Below are 21,919 nucleotides of genomic sequence, written 5' to 3'. Positions count from 1 at the left end.
TTGGGAACTTGGGGGAACGAACATGGGGAACCCTGGAAGAAGAACGGATGAACAGCCTCACAGCGAATTCAAAAGTGGATGGATGAAAGTTCCTTATGACCATTGGTCATGGATGACTTGTCACATCGTCGTTGAATCACACTTCGGAATTTTTATTTTTATCCTATTTTATTTTGTTTTATTTTATTATTCACATATATTTTTTATTTTTTATGTAAGTTTTTTTAATAGCTACCATTATTTTCTCGGAAGTCTATCGGAGGTAATTTTAATGGTGGTTCTAGTTCACTGAGTAGTATATGCATCCATAATATTGTTCATATTTTCGTCATTCTAAGTAATTAAATTTTAGAATCTAATATTGCACATATTTCTTGACACACATACTTTTTTTAAGAAGAAAGTAATATTTCATGGATGAAAAAAATAAATAAAGGAATAGGTTATGTCATTTCTATGAATAATATTTTGTATTTGTCTTAAATTTTAATCATCCTCAAAGCCTTTTACATGTAAAAAAATGCCCTTTGACAATGATGGGATCATGCATCTCATTTAAGTTTTAATATACGTGTATGTATGTATTTATGTATGTATCTATGTGTATATATACAAGTGTACGAATGTGTATGTGTTTATGTTTGAAGCTAGATTTTCAGTAAATAAAATAGATCAAGATAGTTCATTGGACAACCATTTGAAAATCACGTAAATTATTGATTACCTTCATAATGTAAAAGATACAGTTGTACACACGTTTTTATAGCATTTTAATATATAATTTAAGAAACAGACTTAAAATAAAATTGAAGTAGCACAAGTAAAAGTAAGGAAAAACTCAAAAGCTATACAGAACAAAGTTGTGGCATATAAGCATCTACATATTCTTATTTGAAAAGTTAAAAGTAGATTCAAATCCAAAAGAAATAAAAAATCAGAAAATATTTATGGAGAGTACAACGTAGTAATAGAAATTTTAAGTTTTTTTAGAAAAATGCCAAATGGTGTCAGAAGATTTTTTTGGCATGGTTGCAATAGCTTACATTTAAGCCTAATGTTTGAAACATTTTTTTCACTTACAGGACACAACTGAAGTTATTCCAAGCCTTGTCAACAATTTATGAACAAAAAAACAAAAAACACTTCAATCCTTTCACCTCAAAAGAATTCACTGGATTGTTCACACAGGCAAAAACCTACACATCACATGAAAGTTGTGTATGATTTAACATCTACGACCTCAGAGTTGTGCTACATCAAAAGCAATATTGTGACCGGAGTACGCGCACAACCCTTAATTTATACACACTTCATCAGGAGCTCAAATTTTTTTGCATTGAAGGGCCTCTGCCAGGAAATCCAAACAAACGGTTCTGGACCAGAACAGGATTACTGGAAGACAGGGTGAGCCGCAGAATCGATGCATCGCACAATTTGCTGCTAGAATGTCTCCCAGTGCAATCAGGAAAAGCAAGCTGATGGTACATTGAGGCCGATGTTTGGAATGCGCTCGCTTCAAATTGGGGATCCTCAGCAGTTCCTGAGGAAGATGTTTGTCGAAAGTGTAAATGTATGTGTGTGTATTTGTATCAAAGGTAGTTAGTCATAAACTCTAACCTTGTCAGAAAATGCAGTCGAAACCTGGATATATGATCCTTTTGAACAATATCACTGCCGAAGTTAGAGGCTTTTAGAAGACCCATATGTGCATGTGCTGAATTCTGGCCTTGCCAATGCAAAGCATTTCAAAGACCTGTCAGCAATGGTAATCCTTTCCTCTCAGTTCGATGGAAGCAGTATACATGACATTGAAGTGACTATCGTGGTTCCACAAGAATTCCTTAGTGCCCGCATACTGCTGGAAAATTCACCGCGGCAAAGTCACAGAACTGATCACGACGAGCTTAAAGCGGCGGAAGTTTATTGAAGCACATGTAAGCTCACGTGCGAGTCGGAATTATTTACAGTGCACATATTGCAATGTACCGAATCCAGGTACAACACATTTGACAAATTGTAGATTTTTAACTTTTTTGTATTTTTTCTTCCGGTTATGGATTTCTCTCGATATAGATAGCAATGCCTGTTACAGAAAATTGCATCATTTCCAGGACTAGGAATAAATTGAAGGACTCTATATGAGTCCGTAAAAAACGTACAACAGCTGAAACCAGGTTCGTGGAGATCGATCTAAACAGGACACTCTCCCGACGGGGGATTGCAATATCCGACATGACCACAATCGCTGAAATAATCGGCCACGTAACCATACAATCGTTGCTTGGGTACATACACGCACAGCCACAGATTATCATCGAACACGGATTCCCCAATCTTTCCGCCCAGGATCATCACCTCATCCCCTTGGCTAATGGTGGTGATCACCTGGTAATCAGAACCACAGCCCTCAAGCAAGGTTGTGTCGCTGAGAATAGTGGCCAATTTATCCTCGCAGTTGGAGAGACCAATGCAGTGCAAAAGTAATAGAACCACCAGAAAACAAGACCGCCATCTGCACGTTGCACTCAAATTCGTTAACTCAAACATGATGTGCGATTCTGGAATCAACCGACGCAAGCTAATACTAAACACCTGCACCAGATCGTTCGATGCCTGCAGCCTGGCACTGAACCCAATTAGAAAAGACGCGTGCTCCGTAGTCACGTTTCAGTGCCCTACTCTGACGCAACTGTTTCGACATTCCTGTGCAGTGGAGTGCTCAAGGAGCGACAGTGCTTGCACCGCGCTCACCAAGGTCGACTCTTTGACCTGAAACTTCAAACCAAGACTTTTGAAAATTTGATGCGTGGGACGGACACAACGCTCAGATTCAAGCGTACAAACTGTAGATTGATCCACAGTACGTCACCCTCGGTGTTAAGTTCCTGATACTACGTTCTCGACACAAGCCGGTAGTACTGGTACGGCTACAAATCCATGCAGTGAGTAAGGCAGTTGATTTGAAGGTCTATGGCACGATCTGAGAGTGCACGGAACTACGCACGTCACAACACCATCTTGGTGTCGCGTGAGATCACCGTCCTAGCGTAGAAAGGTGACGACTATGACCTCGACCCATCCATTCATTTCAGATCCCGAGTTCCCCGGCAAAAACAAAAACAGCTGGTTAAAAGTACCTGAAAGCCGCTTTGTCCATCACCATTGCAAATCTCTGATCAAACTCAACCCCAAACGACGTCACGAATCAATCCCAACGTCTTCCCAGCCCACCACTGCAAGTCGTCCCTAGCAATCCACAACCGTTCCCTGCCGCACCGCTCCACCTTCGCGAAAAGAAAAATAAAAACGAGGGTTTCAATATATACCTACACAATTCCCTCCCTCCCTCATCCGCTCAAATCCGCATCCCCACGACCTGTCCTTCGCACCCCGAAGGATCCTCACGTCACGGAGCGACCGCCAGCAAAGTGTCGGAGGGAATGTAAAACCAGTCCGAAGCAACAACACCACCACCTGCAGACTAGTGCAGGATGAGTGAGATTCCGAAGACCCACTGCATTGAACAGTGAGGAGAGGGAGGGAGAGAGAGAGAGAGAGAGAGAAACGAACACGACGGCAGCAACTTCCGTAGAAGCGTGCAGTAAACCCATGAAGTAGGTAGAAACCAAGGAGAAGCCAGCGATGAGCCATTGAATCTAGCATGCGCCGAAGTCAACAGCAGACCCGGCTATAGCAGCCTTTAATTAGCCGTTGACAATTATTTCACGGCATCCATCCCACAACTTACCCCACAAATGATTAAACTTCATCGATAGCCGAGTTAGACACAACAAACTTCCCCTTCGTCTGTAGAAAAAAACATTTCCTCTTAGAAATTCTCACCTTCCGGCATCTCCGAGCTCAGGTCCCACCGTCTCTCCGAGCAACCGAAACAGTGTCGATCCACACTCTGGAATCACCGCTTGGTGGCCTGTGATGTGCAGACTAGCGCTGATTTTGCTCACAACCACAATCACTGCAGTAGCACGGGGAAGGATCGGTGAGGACAGTGTGGGTTGCATCAGTAGGGAGGACCGACACCGTGGGCTGCTGCTGCTCTAGTGGATCTGCCTGCCAGTGGACTCAAGCATGTGCAGATCTACCGTGCTACCGCTTCTGCTACCGATTCTCCCCTCACACACACACTTCTGTCAGCAACGCATCGACCACAAACTGTGGCCAGGTGGGCCTTGCAAACAAAAAATAAAATAAATCAGGGGCTTTTTTGTTGACCATGGGATTGATTCGTTGTGGAGGTCTGATTTTCTAAGCTTACACAAGAGCATTGGCTCTTTAGTCCGGGGTTTGGCATTCATTCCCTTCCATGTGATTGCGGTGCTACTTTAACAATTCATTCCCTTTACCATGTGATTGGACATTTTAGATCTGATCCGTTTCACTTTGTTGTTGATGATGGTGTTGTTGGGTGGGTCATTCCACCTCATGATTATTGGCTATTGTGGGTCCAGAGTCTTCCTCGTGGCAAGGCCATTTGAGAGTGTGCTGTGCTGTGCTGTGGTGCTGGACTTGATCTTTTTGCAGGTTCCTCCATTCCTTCCCTCCCTTGCCCTTCTTCCCCTCTCTCATGTTGGGTGGGTGTGGAGCATTGGTGTTTGTCCCCCATTTGCCTTCACTCTTGTGCATTCAATTCTATCTCTCAGCATCATTATCATCATCATTGTGTTTGTGTGTGTGAATATGTGCATATTGGAGGAATGTTAAATAGACCCAAGTTTTTACTAAAGCGAACCGCCCTTCCAAACCATCATGAAAAGTAAAAATGATCTCTAGATTCATTCCTCCATTTCTGGATTTGCAACCAATAAAAAATATGGGTCTATTTAACATTCATATATATATATATATATATATACATGGGTTGTTAATTTCTTCTTTAGAGATTTGTGAGTTGTGTGATTTAAGCAATGGATTGAGTGATTGTAAACAAACATGTTGAACACTTTGAATGAATGGATGGAAAGAAGGACAACAAAAAAAAAATGGTTTGTTGTTTCTAAATTGTTCCTATTGAAAATGAAAAGTGAAATCATAAGTAAATTGACGAGTTTCAAAATATGCAAATAATGGCAAGAGAGCAGCAGTATGGTGTGTATCTAATAGATTGTTTGCATGTTTTTATCAGACATAGCATTTTAAATATATTATTGTTATTATTATTATTTGGGTGTATATTCCAAAATTAGATGGATATTAGTTAATTTAAAAAGGAGACTAATCTTTTGCATTTTAGAAATCATGGCATCTTACTCCTATTTTTTAATTTTTTTTCATTTTTTGTTGCATATTAAACATGCTGACTTCATTAAAAAAAAAAAAAAAAAAAAAAAAAAAAAAACTTGAATTTAAATTTTCTGTTAATGATCCAATAGTGCATATTTTTTCTGAGTTTTAGTAGATTTTTGCTCAATATTCAAAAGAGAAAGGTTTCGTAGGAATAAGCTTCTATATAAATTGGTTCTTAATCTTTGATTACTGTTTTATGATTTAAAATATTATTTCACCACTTTTCTTGTTGCAATTTTTTAACAAAAGTATTAATTATCTGTACGTTTAGTTTTGAAAGTATGTTTTAATCTTTTTTTTTTCAAAGTCCTTGCTAAATTGTATTTGAGCAATTATTGATGATTAATCAAACTTTGTCAGATCACATTTCTTTTTATAGTACATTTATGTCTTCCATGCTTGATTTTGGAACCATATCTAATTGTACATGTAACCATTATGTTGTATGATGTTGAAAATATATTTATATATATATATATATATATATATTAACAATATATTTCATCTACATAGAATGTACAACATGAGAATATATATACTGGAAATTAATTGTTGTTCTATTCATATCCAATGTGTTATTCCTCTGTCTTGTTAACTGGTTGTGACATAATAGTAAGGTGACAAAAAAGCTAAGCAATGCCATGCAATGTTATTAGAGCACTAATGCTTATAATAAATTGATGATTGTGAGATTAGAACCAAATATTGTTGCTCCTTCCTAAAGCATGTCAAATTTCCAATTGGTTCTTATTAAAATAAATAAATAAATAAATAAATAGTAGAGAGATGTGATTGTTTGTTCCTATGCCTTGTTGTGTCTATTTTTTTACCAAGGTGTTTTTTTAGTTGCCTCCAAGTCTTTTAATGACTTATACAAAGGTTTCAAAATAGTTGGTTAATTTTGTCAATAGTTGGTTATGTAAAAATTGTTGCATTTTTTTTCTTTTGATGTTGCTTGAATGCATTGTTGATGAGTATTGGAATCTTATGTAGTAGCTAAAACATTACACTCTTGGGTTTCTTGTAACATATCCAAATGATGCTAACATGGTATAGGTATAAGGTTGTAAGCTAAATAGATGTTTTGTTCCTTGCAGTTTTAATTGGATTGATGTTATGTAGAGTGGATTTACATTTTTTTTCTTTTTTAATTTTGATTAAAGCCCATTACCTAGGACTATATATATATATATATATATATATATATATATATTTGTTTCCCCTTCAAGAGGGTATCTATGTTGTTTGAAAATCTCTTTGTCTGTTCTCTATTCACTTGAAACATTTTTTTTTTTTTTCAATAGTTCTGTTCTAAATTTTCTGTTTAAACTTAAGTAGGTGTAGTAGCAAAAAGCTCCAAGCACAATCTATAAAATTTAGAGTGACAAACCTTTAAAAAATATCGAACTAGAAATAGAAACCCATGTGAAAGTTATTTTAAAAAAATGACTGTAAAGACAAAAGCATGAATATTACAAAATTCAACACATCATGATAGAGTGTTTTGTAGGATTGCTACTATACTTACAACACAATCACTCATGTTGTTAAGTCAATCCTCAATTAATTTAACGCCAGAGAATTACAACAGTTCCGCACAATATGATTAATAGTATTCCATTACGCAGTTGCAACTATGGTAAAATGACATTATTTTTAACATTATGACACAAAACAAGTTTGCAATATTATTTCTAACAACAATAACATGTGAATGCATAACACTATTCCTCCGCACAATGAATGAAGATTCCAACTATGTCGCCGGCAAAGACCTCTGACTTTCTGATAAAGTATCCACTTTTTTCAGTGCATTGACCCAAATCATTAAAGCATTTTTTTTATTTTACTACGAGTCCCCCCCTTTGACCACATCCTCCACTGCCGTCCAAGGTCAGAGGATGAAAAATCCCTTTAGGATTTCATCCATCCATTCCAGCTGGACGAACTCCGGATTCCGCTGCTCTGAGTTGGATGAACGCGGTGAATGAAAGCTTGCCCAAAAGTTGAAGGGAGAAGGGAGGTGAGGACGGATGAGCACATTCGCCGAAGCTGTCCCACCTTGATTCGGAATTCGTTCATCCATGTGAGCATTGCTTTACCAAAGTGTGAATAGGATTTGGGTTTTAATAATATAATTGGCGATTATTTAGTGTTGTTGAAGTTATGATGTCTTTATTTTATAGTATCACGTTTTGTTTCCTATTTCAACTCGTTTGGATATAATAATTGATCCTCTTATTGGCTTTCATTATTTTGGGCATTTAAAAATTAAAAATTAAAAAAAAATCTTATTCTAACATTTTGTGCCTAAGTCAAAAAAATCATTGGATTTGAATGACTCTGATGTCCCTAAAATCAAGACGAGGATCTTAAAAAAATATAATGTGTTTTTAAAATAGATAATAGGATATAATACTTTTCATATTATAACTATAGAAATAGACTTTAGGTTTTTTGAGATATAATTGGAGGAAAATACCTTGTTTCATTAAATTTTAAATATTTCATACAAAGGCCTTAATAATATTTGATGTTATTTAAATTTGATCAACTTAATTAAAAAAAACTAAAATTCTACCACTCATATATATATATATATATATATATAAAGCTAATAAATAGAGAAAGAAAAAAATAAAAAAACTTTGTTAAGTAGATGATAATTTTATAAAACATTTAGAAAGCTTTCTAAACATAAAATAAATTTATAAGTGTCCTTTGATGCACCAAACACTTTATAAATAATTTACAATTTTTTTATAAATTTATAATAAAATTTATAATTTATTATAAATTGTATCAAGTTTAAGAATAAAATCTAATAAATTAATTATATTATAAAATTTGTATAAGTAATATTTTAAACAGTTTAAAAATATTACTACATCTTTAAAAAAAAAAAAATTGATTGCAACAATTATTATTTATTGTACACATACCTTGTCTATTTTGTAAAGTATATAATCATTTACATTTTATCAACTTTATTTAGATAGAATATAAAGTTTTTCTTTTAAAATTTGATTGATAAAAGAGTCATATTAATAATTATCTTTATAATAACACAAGTATAAATTTTATTTGCTTTTATTATAAAATAATATTTATCAATAATGTTCAACCTGACAGTTTGATTTCTGCATTTAGGTTGACTATTTTAAAACTAATCTTTAAACATTCCATGTTTTAGAAGCATTTCAAAATATCTTAAGATCGTACATGTGGTTCTTCTACCTTCAATATTTTTTTTGTACATTCAAATCATTGTTTAAATTCTTGTTTTTTTTTGTTTTTTTTGTTTTTTTTTAATTTATAAAAAGTACATGTTAAAAATACTACATGCATTTTAAAAAGTAAAAAAAAATACAATGGCATAAAAACCTACCATTGTTAAATATTATGATTTTCATTCTACTTAATTTAAAGAATAATTGAATAAAAAAAATATGCACTTACATAAGAACATTGGTACTATTTAATTTCTATGCATGATACTTTTCATATTTGAACACTAATTTTAAATGGCAAATAGACTACTTGCATAAATTACAGGCTTTTTTATATTTATCACAAGACCAACAAGTAATGTATCAAAAAATCACAATTATAAGCTTCAATTATAACCACGTTGTTGAAGAATGGCATCCAATAGCAAATCATGTTGAGTACAAGCCATTATGAAAGCAACGATGACTTTACAGTTGTTAAGCACAACTTGTTTTCTAGCATTCAATGGGAATAATGAGAAACTTTGTTCCAACTTGCAAGTGACGGATAAGGTGAGGCAAGTAGAAACAAACTTTAACAACGAAGTACTCCTGGCAGCAAAGATGTGATAGGTCCTTTGATATTCTATGCCATGAGGCCAACACATTTGTATGTTTGTGAACCTGAAAACCTCTTAACGGTTTTGAAGATTCCACTTCCACTTGCACAACTTCGTGAACTCTACTCCTGCTAAAGAAAATTTCTTCTGTTTTGCAAATGCCTATTTCTCTGAAGAATTTGAAGACTTGCAAGTGGAAACTGTTTCTCATGCAAAATCCATGCAATGATGTGTTGTTATCAAGACAGGTTCTCGTTCGTTCATTTATTCATACATGTGATTTTCCTTGTGGTTTGTATCCCTAGCAAGAGCTAATCTTCTTGATAACCTGACTTTCATTACACAAGAGATGAAATGAATTTTGAGCTTCAAGTATTCTGGAGGAAGAGAGCACCTGCAATTTCGCTGTGATTCCAGGGAAACTGCCTCTCTGTAGAAATCGGAGCCGGTAACATGCTGGAAACTCCTGAATTTAGACAAGTCGCTGACTGATCCAGCATAATTTCAACCAAAATCTGCCTTGGCAAGTCGTCGAAAATGCCTCTATCACGGCAGGGGATCGCAGGAGTCGGCCCGAAGCGTTTGGAGAATTCCTCACACCACATGTGAATAACGATTCCATGGCCATTCCAGTGTCCGTAATATGCGAGTTCTGAAGGTCTTGTCTTGTTTGATGCCTTTCGAGAATGGGAGCCGCAGGTAGAAATTAACAGCAAGGATGAATCCATCTATGACGAGCAGAGCCTTCGAAATGAAGCGCATAAACAGTTCCATTGCAAGTGCTCAGAATCCAATCCGATAGGGAAAATAAACTAAAAAATAAACAGAGACTGCGACTTTCACGGCTCGGGAACGTCAATAGTTCAGGAACCTGCAGCAGAACAGGAAGCGGGAACATCGGTAGTACTCGTGTCCGCAATTTAGGAGTTCCACCACGCAGTCACAGTAACCCGATCACCTCATGGGGGCACGAATACGACTCTTCGCCGCGATTCAACCATGACGCCAAAATGAGTCCTCGAACACAAACCTGCACAACACACAGCAAAGTTTGTCTGCTGTGCGAAGTTGTAGACCTAATCATAGACGGAAATTACGCTTCCCGATAGTCAGTGGCTGGTCACGCGATTGCAGGCAACAGATCCTTGAAGGCTGGTATCAAGCTTCGTGTTGTAAAGACTCAAACGCATTCACTTCCAAGTGTGGGAAGCATAATCTGTGCAGATGAAAGCCATAGATCATGGAAGCTGTGGCGGGGGAGACAACTTACACGATTAAGCAAATCATGCAAGCATCCCTAGTCTGCATCTTAGGGGTGAGGAGGGCCCGCCATCGCTGCGATGGCGTCGTGTTGCTGCTCACGGTGCATGCACAAAACGCCGAATTACGGTTTGCGGTAGTGAACATTTCGTTTAAATCAGAACCAATTCAAGGCTCGTTGAGTTAAAATAATATAAAAGATATGATAAAATTTGTATAAAAACTGATTTCTATTCTGTTTTATTTTTTTCCTTCAAGGTGTGCACTGCATTGAAAACCCAGGAATGAACATAGATCTCTACGTACTTTATGCTTGTGACTGTTGGAAATACACTATGGCTGTGTTAGATATTATGTTATTAACTTTATGTTAACTTTTCTTTAATTGACATAATTCAAAAGAATCACGATTTAATTATGATTTCTAAATATTAATAGCTAAATCTTAAATATAAAAGAAGCTTTTACATAAGGATGATTCTATTATATTAAATAGTTCAACATCATATCTAAGTTTTAGTAGTTACACTTCTTTACTAAAAAAACAAAATCAATAATTTAAACACAAAACTAATAAGGATTGCCATTTTTCTTTGTTAGAGAGTAAAAGTGATTAATTCTATTTTTACTTTATTATAAATTTTTATGTTTTTATGATTTAAAATATTTAGTATTTTGTATCTGTATATTATATAAAAAGGCTTAGATATAAGATAAAAAGACAAAAATGAAATTTGATTAATTATTGAGAGAGAACTTTGAGAACTTGAAGAATGCAAAGTAGTTGGAATTGTTAGAATTGTTAGGATTTTAAGAATGGCTTCTTTACTTGCCAAGATTGCCTTCCAAGATTGCAATCCAAATACACGATGTCTTGCTTGTGGTTGTGCTATGTTTTCCATATCAAGTTTTGATATCTTCTTTGTTCTAAGCCATTATGTTGTATTTGGCCTTAGTCCACTTTATTTTGTAGTAGCTTATATTCAAGTGGTTTTTTAAAGCTAAAAGATTATAAGTGGAATTTATTGTAGATAAATTTTATTTGATTTTGTTTTTATTTCCTTCTTTTAAAATAAGATATGGTTATGGTTTTATATGTTGGTTGAAGAGGGATTAAAAACAAGAAGAAAGTAGATGAGTGCATATGTAGCATGTATTTGGGATATATAAGACATATAAGTAAATAAATGAGTATATATGTAGTACATCATCATATATAAGATATAGGCTATTTGTTTTGGTATTAAGTGTTCACCATTGTTTTAGAACTAATATTAGGTGATTATATCTTTTATAATAAATTTATATGTCATTTAATTATAAAATCTATGGAATTTTATGAAAAAGTATAACATGATCATATCTATCCTTGAAGTATGTGTAACTTTTGAGATATTATTCATAAATCAATGTATATTTTCATAAATAGTGTTAAAATATATCCCTTACATTCTTTCTTATTCACAATTAAAGGTCCAACAAATATTGTTTTTTTATAATAATGGTTTATTTTATTGGTGTGATTTAAATTTTAAAAATTATAAGAAAGTTTTATTAGCAAATATAAATATAAATAGAAATAATAGTAATTTAAATATAAAATTTATATATTTGTTATTGTATGAATTTAAAAAAATTATAACAACAATAGAAGTATTATTATTATTATAATAAAATTGATTTTTATTATTAAAATATATTATTATAATAAAATTATTATAATTAAAATTTATTATTATTTTTAAATTATTATAAAAAGGTGATTTTTTTGCTCTTTTGGTAGCTAATATGTTCATTGTCAATTGTTAAACTATTGCACAACAAAGATGAAGAACACATGAATAAGTTATATGTACAAGCATATAAAGAGTAAGAAAGAAGTAGATTAAATGTCCTATATAGACATAGAAACAATTTATATAATATTATACCTATATACAAAAGAAGTGGAAGGACATGGTTGTAGGATTAATAGAAATGATGGTGGTGGTAGAGAGATTGTTCAAGCTATAAATCTTTAAGAAAATGCACAATAAAAGAAAATAATATAGCAAGAAATAATCTTACGTGCACAATAAAAAGAAGAAGGAAAGAAATATGATAGAATGGAAGAAATTGGTGAATAAGTGGAGCAAGTTCTTTATAAATATCATAATGAAAGATAAAAATTTGAAGGTTGTCATAATATTAGAAATATGGATGTTGAATGCTGACATTGTAAAGAACTCTATTGAATAGATGAGCAAACCATGCCATCAATAAAAATGAAACTTTAATCTCGTATATATTATCTTTATGGAAAGTTTGAGCTTCTACTTCTTAAAATTTTCTTGTTGTTAATTAGACAAATACTTAATAGATAAAACAAACAAAATAAGGAGTTTAAAAAGATTATTTAGTAATATAATGCTATACACTCATTTATATTTTTTGGTGCAAAAGTTGATAATAATGTCTTGTAAGGACATGGTCTATATAGCATTTGCATACTTAGAAAGCTTCAACATCAAATAGATATCCTTTTATCAAAATAAGGTATAAAAGCAAGTTATATGTAACTTTGCATATATGATCCCAATATTGCACATGAAGCAATGATGGCACATAACTAAAATTTGTGATTTTAGACAATGTAGAAGCTTCAAGCATGTTTAAAAAAATATTACAGATTTTTTTATTTTGTGGGTAAATTCATGAAATGTTATTTGGAGTAAAAAAAAGAAGAGAGAATAGTGATGATATATACATGTATATTTATTTTAATAAAAAAAACTAGAAAATACATTATAATCTTTTAAATCCTAATAAGATTGTTTTTATTATGCCAAGTAATGGAATAAAAGCAAACATGATGAAAGATATATTTATTTAATAAAGAAGAGATTCATTGCAATAAATTCATAAAAGACATCTTACATACTTTCTATTCTATTTTATAATTTTTTTTTTTATCACAGTGAAAATTTGGATGGCATGACCAAATGAGATATAGAAATATGAATGCCAATGAAGATGGAGATAAAAATAAGTAGATTGCATGTCTTAATCAAATAAAATTTTATTCATATGAATTTTTTCTACAATATAATAAGTATTCAACTATCTTACTATGGAGAAAGTTGCTACAAGAATTTATTTTGGATGCTTGAGCAACAACATAATAGAATTGGTCAAGATTATTTTATATGAATTAATATAGGTTATATACACATGGATATCAAAGATTGGCAAATATTTTTGATGATGTTCAAAACCAAAAAATTGACATACAAAATCTACTACTAAAAATAATCTATTTGTTATCTTAGAATAAAAGTAGAAAAAATCTTTTTGTTTTTTTTAAGATTTTATGGCCATTATTTGATATTTTTAACATTAAGATATATTTGATACAATGACTTTCAATCCATAGTGGCAAGAGACCTGAATTGCACTCTTACTTTAATATATTCTACCTAACTGGGAGCTATATATCAATATTCTATAGAATTTCTAACAAGTGACCAACTTACCAGATATGTATCTTAACTTATAAGACAAGTTTCTTTATATATGCACTACATAGTAGGCTTATACTACAAGCTACCAACATATAAAATATATGGTTAATTTGATGGCCAAGTTTTTAATCTATCAATCAACTACAAATAAAGATAAAGTCAAAGCCATGTCTATAAAGCTTTTAGAAAGCTTATATATAAAAATTTATCAAATTTATCTATTTTAATCTACTTCTACCTGTTCATAATTATTTAAGTAATTATTAAAATAATATGTTTGTCTATGGCAATTACCTCTAAAGCTTCAATATATTGTGAATTAATATATTACTTAACTTCATCTTCGTCTTTTTTAATTTGCATTGATGAACAATCATGCCTTTTATAAATATACTTGTAAATATATTTCATAGCATGAATTGAATTATGAATCTCAATGTTGATATAAAAGTTATATTTTTTTATTAATAATAGGATTACATGAAATAACATCTCAATTATCTACAACATAATTGCAAATGTTGAAAATTCTTCTATTATTCATTCTATGATATTAAGAATAGCTATCACCATCTATTAATGTTTCTTCTTTTTATTCTTTTGAATATCTTTTTTTGCATATTCCATCTTTCATGCATGAATCTTGTATATTTTAAGCTCTATATAGAAGCCATGCTTTAACTCCAATTTTGAAAGTAGGTGCTTGATTTCGAAATCTATCTGCAGACGCCTTGTAGGATTCTTGAGCGGATTGTAATTGAAGCTTCAACGTATTTTGAAGCTCTGATAGTTGTTTCGCAAATCCTTCAGCTGCTGGTTTGTTATTTGTTGACGGACTCAATAAATCAAGCTTCGGATGATACCCATAGTTAGAAAAGAATGGTGTGTATTGAGTCGACGCATGAAGGGTGTTGTTATATGCAAACTCGGCTAGTGGCAAATATGTGGTCCAATCGTCTTGCTGATAGTTGATGCTGCATCGTAAGTATTGTTCCAAGACTTAGTTCATCCGTTCCGTTTGGCCGTCAGTTTGAAGATGAAAAGCTAAAGAAAGCTTGATATGCACCTTCAGTATTTCAAAGAGAGATCTCCAAAACTTTGATATGAACTGGGTTCCTCGATCTGATATGATATCATCTGGTAGTCCATGATATCGATATACATTATCGAGAAAGAGCCTTACTGTGACTTCACTGGACGATGTCTTCTTGCAAGTAACAAAGTGCGCGATCTTTGTAAGCCGATCTACCACGACAAAGATGCTGTCAAATGAGTTCGATGATGGAAGGTCCGTGATGAAGTCCATGGAAACTGAAGACCATGGTTGATGTGGAATCGGCAATGGCTGTAGGAGTCCATAAGGGCGATGTCGAGGATTCTTGGATCTTGAACAGATGTCGCAGGAGAGGACAAAATCTTTCACATCCTTCCATATTTGGGGCCACCAAAAATCTCAAAAAATAAGCTCTAAGTTCTTGTTGAATCCAAAATGTCCCGCAGCTGAAAAATCGTGGCGAGATTGAAGAACTAGGAGTCGTGCTAGTCCTTTTGGGATATACAACCACTCTTCAAAGTATAAAAGATCTCCATCCACCTTGAATTTATCGTCATTGGCACGCTGCTTGATATCAATGGCTACTGAATCTTTAATGGTCGCAGCACGTACTTGATTCAAGAAGTCAGCATCAATTGGCACAATAGTAGCGCAAAGTCGAAATTGCTCTGGCTTCAACAACGTCGTACATTGTTGATCAAACGCTGCTTCTCCAGCCTTTGGTACAAGATACGATCTCCTTGATAAGGCATCAGATAGTCCTTGCTGCTTTCCAGGTCGATAAGTGATAACAAAATCGAACCTAGATAGCAACATACTCCACCGAGCTTGACGTCGATTTAGAACTCGAGCCGACATGAAATACTCCAAATTCTTGTTATCTATATATACGGTCACTGGATGTACAGCTCTTTCAAAAAAATGATGCCATTCTTGGAAAGAATCCACTATAGCAAGAAGTTCCTTATCGTGGATCTCATAATTGATTTCAACAACAGAGAACTTTCGAGAATAGAATGCAACCGGATAGAGCTTCTTGTCTTCTCCCATTTGTAAAAGTACAACTCCCAAAGTTAAATCCGAAGCATCAGTTTCTAAATAAAAGGCCTTTGTAAAGTCTGGGTGTACCAAGATTGGAGCCGTAGTAAATGTAATTTTTAGGTCTTTAAACGCCTTCTCCGCTAGAGGTCCCTATTCCAGCTTATCCTTGCATGTCAATTGAGTAAGAGGAGCAACAACTTGAGAGTAATTCTTGATGGAGATCCGATAGAAGTTGGCAAAGCCAAGAAAGCATTGTACGTCTCTCATCGTCTTCGGAACCTTCCAGGACACGATTGCTTCCATCTTCTTGGGGTCCATCTTCAAGCCTTCCGTAGTCGCAATGAATCCCAAAAACTCCATTTTTATTTGGTGAAATAAACACTTCTCCAACTTGGCATATAGTCTTCACTCGCATAGTTTCTCCAAGACCAAGCGAACGTGCTTTTCATGCTCTTCCTCATTTTTGGAGAATATCAGAATATCATCCAAATAGATGACAACAAAATCGTCAAGGTACTCTTGAAAAATGTCATTCATCATATGTTGAAAGACCGCTGGAGCATTGGTAAGACCAAAGGGCATGACATTATACTCAAAATGGCCATACCTTGTACGAAACGCTGTCTTCTACTCATCTCCTTCTTTAATTCGTATGAGGTTGTAAGCTCCTCTTAGATCAATTTTTGTAAAGATCCTCGCATGTCCAAGTTGTTCTAAGAGACCAGAAATCAAGGGTAATGGATAACGGTTCTTCTTTGTTACCTTGTTGAGGCCTCGATAGTCCACGCACATCCCTAATGAGCCATCTTTCTTCTTCACAAATAAGATGGGTGCTCCAGTTGACGATTTTGAATGACAAATGAAGTTCTTGGCTAGATTCTCGTCGATGTACTTCCGCAATTCCGCCAACTCCGTCTGCGATAGATTGTAGATTGGACCAGAAGGTGGTTGTGCTCCTTCCTGTAAATCTATGGTGCAATCATATGGTCTATGTTCCGGTAGCATGTCGGCATTTTTCTTTTGAAACACGTCTTTAAAATCCTTATATTGCTCCGGTATACTTGCTGTCGAGATCTTCTCCCCGGTAGTTGGAGCCGCATAAATGACAAACGGTGTGTCTTCCTTGGATGATCTTATAAACGCTCTTACTCCAATAAATAAGGATTTTTCTATTCGGGGTTTTCTACTAGGCTTGCTCTTGGATGGTTTTGTGGGAAAGGTCATCTTCCGCAACTTCCAATCTATGGATGGGTTATGCTTTTTTAACTAGGAAAGATTAAGAATAACAGGATTTGATGGGGTTCTAATAATATTGAAAATAATATGACTACTATGGCCCTTAAACGTCACTTTTATAGGTTCTGATTTATGGGTGATACTACCAGACAATAAAGGGCGTCCATCTATGACGTCAACGTGAACAGGTTTGGATTTTTGTACTAAAGGGATCTTATGATGTTTTGCAAATTCTTTGTCTAAGAAACAAGCAGATGCTCCTGAATTTAACAATACTAAGATTCTCAGTTTTTGAGGGCCAATAAACAAAGGGATTGTAAAACAAAGGGTAGGTTGAGTGGAAAGAAAGGAACCTGGTTGTTGTTGCGATATTTCACTGTCCAGCCGCACGGTTCCTATTGTAGCTGGGCATCCTCGTTTTCTTGAATAAATGCACCCCTAGTCTTGATAATACGTCGATTTTGCTTCTTGGGATAGTTTCCAACTTTGTGGCCTTCTTCATCACAATACAAGCATAGACCTTCCTCCATACATCGCTTTTTTTTTTTCTAGAGTAAGGAATTTGACACATACCACATCAATTTGCATATCTTCTACCTCCGAATATGAATTCACGCTGCTTGTTGACATAGTTGGGGCATGGCGAACCGTATGTTGTCTTGAACGTTGATCTTGGCAACATTGGAATAGGCGGTTATCGCACTTCACAGCTTGGCTAATAGCTTCGTTGAGCATTTGTGGATCAGGAAGAGTTAACAGCAAATCCTTCACATCGTCCCTTAAATCCCAATAGAATTGACTCATCAACGCTTCTTCGTCCTAATTGATGTCACATGCTAATTACCTGAAGTCCGATGCATAGACTGATGTAGAGCGCATCCCTTGTCGTAATGACCGGATTTTTGTTGTAGCCCATCGAACCTTGTCGTATTCACCAAATGCTTCTGCAAATGCCTCCAAAAAGGTTTCAAAGTTGTTTACTATGGACGATCGTTTCTCAAACAAAGGAGCAAACTATGATAGAGCTTATCCTGTAAGTAAGGTTCCAACAAGCCCAACACGTGATTCCTCCGTTGGATAGCGTTTGGATTGTAAAACTGTTATCAACCTGATTTGGTTGACGAATCCTCAAAACTTAGAACGCGTACCATCAAACTTGTCCGGAAGGCTAACTCGAGGCTCTTTATGTTGTAGAATCAGTGATGCTTGTCAAACCTGAGGCAGAGTTGCTTCTCCAAGTGCAGAAGTTTGAGGCTGGTGCAACCTAGATTGTGCCATCCCAGATGCTCCATCATTATGAAGCCTTGCTACGACTCCCTCAATCTCTGCAGTTCTTTGTGATAACGTAGAGAGGGCATTCATGATAGCATTTAACTTGGACTCCGAACTTTTTGTCATACTAATGTCTTGGTCCCTGGCCATTCTAAGAGAAAGATAGAAATGACTCTACAAGAAGACAATATTGGTTTAGAGGAAGGTACTGTGCAACCTCTAAAATGCCTTAAGAGCTTCAAGAAAAGGGGTAATCTACTTTTTCCAAGAAGAATAAGATTCCAATATTGTAACAAAAGAAGTATCAGTTTAGAGGAGGATAATCCGCAACCTCTAAAATACTAGTATACTTCCAAGCAGAGGGGTAATCTACACTCTAACAAAGAAGAAACTAGCTCTGATATCTGAGGTGAGTGTAGTCTCGACAAACTATCACGGATACAAAAATACAGACTCGAGATCTAATAAGAAGTTCAAGAAGAACTGGCAAGAACTAGATTAATCAGATGAGAATAACACCAGAGAGGTGAGCTAGAGCTCCAAGAGATGTGTTGTCGAGACTGAAGAACTCTTCAGCCTTGATTCTAATATATACTTCTATTTAGGAAGCTTCTCAAGTAACTTCTACCAACTAAAAAGCTTCTAGAAGGTTCCAGAGACTTGCTTCTAGAAGGTTCTACAAACTTATTTCTAGAAGGTTCTAAGGATTATGTCCCTAACACTTGTCCAGATATCAAGAATAATTCTTTTAAGTCTCATTATACTTTCAAGTTTGAGTTTAAGAACAACTTATCCTATTTTAAATGATGATTACACATTCCAAAAGATGAAACATGATTACATGTTCTTTAAACTCATCATAACTTTTCAACATCTAGATATTTTAAATATAATAAGACTTTGGAGCTAATATCAAGTGATTTTTGGTGGTCTCAAATATAGAAGGCAGTTAAAGGCTTTGTACAATCATGTGATATTTGTTCAAGATCCAAAATTCCTCGCTATAGATCTTATAGACTTCTTAAACTATTATCTATTTTAGAGCAACTGTGATCTTCTATTTCTATAGATTTTATCATGGATCTTTTAATCTCAAGTTTGTATGATTCTATATTTGTAGAAGTAGATTATCTTATTAACATGTCATATTTTGTATTATGTTTAAAATCTATCACAAACAAAGAAATGACTAAGTTTTTTCTTAACAACATCTATTGTTATTATGGATTGTTTAAAGATATTATATCAAATAAGGGGACTAAATTTATATCAAAATTTTTGAGAATCTTTTTTGAGATTTTAAAGGTGGATAGAAAGCTTTCTTCGGCTTTTTATTCTCAAATTGATAGGCAAATGGAATGGGTGTATCAAATTTTGGAACAGTACTTGAGGTGTACCATCAACTATTATCAAGATGATTGGACAATTTTTTTTCCATTGATAAAGTTTACGTATAATAATTTGGTATATTCTTCCACTAAATAAACACTTTTTTTTTTGCCAATTATGGTTATTATCTAAAACTTAATACTTTTGACTTTTCAAAAGTTAATAATCATATAATTAAAGATTTGGCAAATTATTTGTCAGAACTACAATGAAGGTATAGTTAAAGAGAGCTCAAGAATGATAAAAGATTAATATACATACCTATTGTAAGAAACAACTATTAGTGAATAAGTCAATCCTATTATTTATCAATTATATCTATTAGAGTCTATAAAAATCCACCATGTATCTTACATTTTTCTTTTTGAGTCATGTAAAATAATGAATATTTTGAAAAAAAGACAAATGCCACCTTCTATAGAAATAGATAATAATTAAGAGTTCGAGATAGAAGAAGTTTTAGATTCAAGGCGGTGCCAAAATAGGTTGGAATATCTTACTCATTAGTGTGGATATGATATTAGTAAATGCACGTGGGAGCTAGCAAAAAAACTTATAAATACAATAAAGAGAGTTGAAGCTTTTTATTGAGGATATCTATCAAAATTTAGATGAAGAATAGAAAATCTTTGCTATATAAGAAACAAGATCAAAGAAAGATAATACTCTATCTTCTATAATTTTTTATAGCTTATGTGTATTTGTGACACTAAGGAGATGGCGAACCAACAATCAACAAATTCAATTGAAGAGCTTTCATTTGCGGACTTACCAAAGAAAATATTACAATTATTACAATCTTCAAGACAATAAAATCGAGATGAAAATCCTCAAAAATAAAATGTCTTTTCTTAAATAGATTGTGAGATACAATGTCTTTGATGTCACAACCTTAAAAGATACTCCTGATCTTTGGTGATTTTATTAGAGGTAGGAATAATTCTTAATGGTATTTCAAATATTTTATTTGAAGGAAGATACGAAGGATTCAACAAGAACCAAATAATAAGATGGTCTTTTTGTCCTAATATGTAATATTATTGATGGTTGAGAGGACCTATCAATTACCTTCAAAACAATAAAAGATCAGAGTATGTGGCAAATAAATTTGTTGCATCTTGGATTTATTCAACATATGAAGATTGTTCCTCATAGAACTAATCCATAGAAGGGAGGATAGTATCACAGATATACATACATTGTTGTATTATATATTTTTCTCTTTGAAAATGCACCATACATCTGATTGTAGAAGGTGAGATTGAATTTTATAAGTATTCAAAAATCTTAATATATTTCACTTTTATAAGAATAATATAATTTGAATTTTAGTTCAAAAGTACTTAAATCTAATATTAAGTACTCAAAAAAAATTTCTTAGTAATTTCAACCATACATAAACTCCAATTTCCTTCTTACTTTCATAATTAGGTAATTTTGAATTTTCTTTACAAATCTTAACCTTAATTAATAAGTTTTAGCAAGCTATAGTTCCTAATCTAACCATCTAATTGAAACAAACTTTTGCATAAAAATGCCACTATAAGTCTTCTATGTATTCAAAAAAAATTCACTCTAATTCAACTTACAAATCATGAGAAAACATCCAAAAACCACACTAATGTTTCTTGGCTTCCAAAGTGAAAGTTGCTGCAAATGTTCTAAGAGCAATTTCTCCTTCTCCAATAATTAATTTCAATTCAAAATTGGTATGTAGCTTGATCTTTAAGTTTTCTAAAGCCTTGCTAAATATCACCTTAATCCAACTTGTAGATCTTTAAATATCATAAAAATCCTATTCAATCCCAAACTATCAACTTTCGATACCTTCTTATATCAAAACCTATATATTTGCCAATTATACCATTAGATTTTTACAAAATTTCACTTACACTTAATACTTCCAATTAACAAGTGCTATAAAATTTTAAACTATAGATGTGACACCAATTTCACAATCTAGCCGAAAATGCTAGCCCTAATTGTATTGCATAAATTCCAAGTTATCAATATAAACTTTGATTTTGAACAATA

At 33.7% G+C, this 21,919-nt stretch overlaps 1 protein-coding gene and 1 long non-coding RNA gene across 2 annotated transcripts; one reads left to right on the top strand and one right to left on the bottom strand.

Annotated features, from left to right (window-relative positions):
• Positions 1-1,890: 1,890 nt before the first annotated feature.
• Positions 1,891-4,156, bottom strand: LOC112287276 (uncharacterized). Its single transcript, XM_024530141.3, has 3 exons — positions 3,844-4,156; positions 3,138-3,474; positions 1,891-2,512 (listed from the first exon to the last, which is right to left on the bottom strand). Exons 2-3 carry the CDS (start codon positions 3,161-3,163, stop codon positions 2,191-2,193), a joined length of 348 nt encoding a protein of 115 aa, XP_024385909.1. The 5' UTR covers positions 3,164-3,474; positions 3,844-4,156; the 3' UTR covers positions 1,891-2,190.
• On the top strand, positions 4,043-10,348 carry LOC149988270 (uncharacterized). The gene is made up of 3 exons (XR_016505153.1): positions 4,043-4,183; positions 4,470-7,390; positions 8,860-10,348. It is a non-coding gene; the product is annotated as an uncharacterized LOC149988270 (long non-coding RNA).
• Positions 10,349-21,919: the final 11,571 nt, after the last annotated feature.

Source organism: Physcomitrium patens, chromosome 10 (genome assembly GCF_059467195.1).
Source record: "Physcomitrium patens ecotype Gransden chromosome 10, ASM5946719v1, whole genome shotgun sequence".
Taxonomy (NCBI): Eukaryota; Viridiplantae; Streptophyta; class Bryopsida; order Funariales; family Funariaceae; genus Physcomitrium; species Physcomitrium patens.
Note: the sequence above shows the minus strand (reverse complement) of the source record. Positions and strands in the feature narration are given on the sequence as shown.

Coding starts and splice junctions, on each gene's coding strand:
- LOC112287276 (XM_024530141.3), bottom strand. CDS start 3,163: ATGGTGATGGACAAAGCGGCTTTCAG. Junction 2,513..3,137: donor ATGGACAAAGCGGCTTTCAG/GTACTTTTAACC, acceptor TGCAACGTGCAG/ATGGCGGTCTTGTTTTCTGG.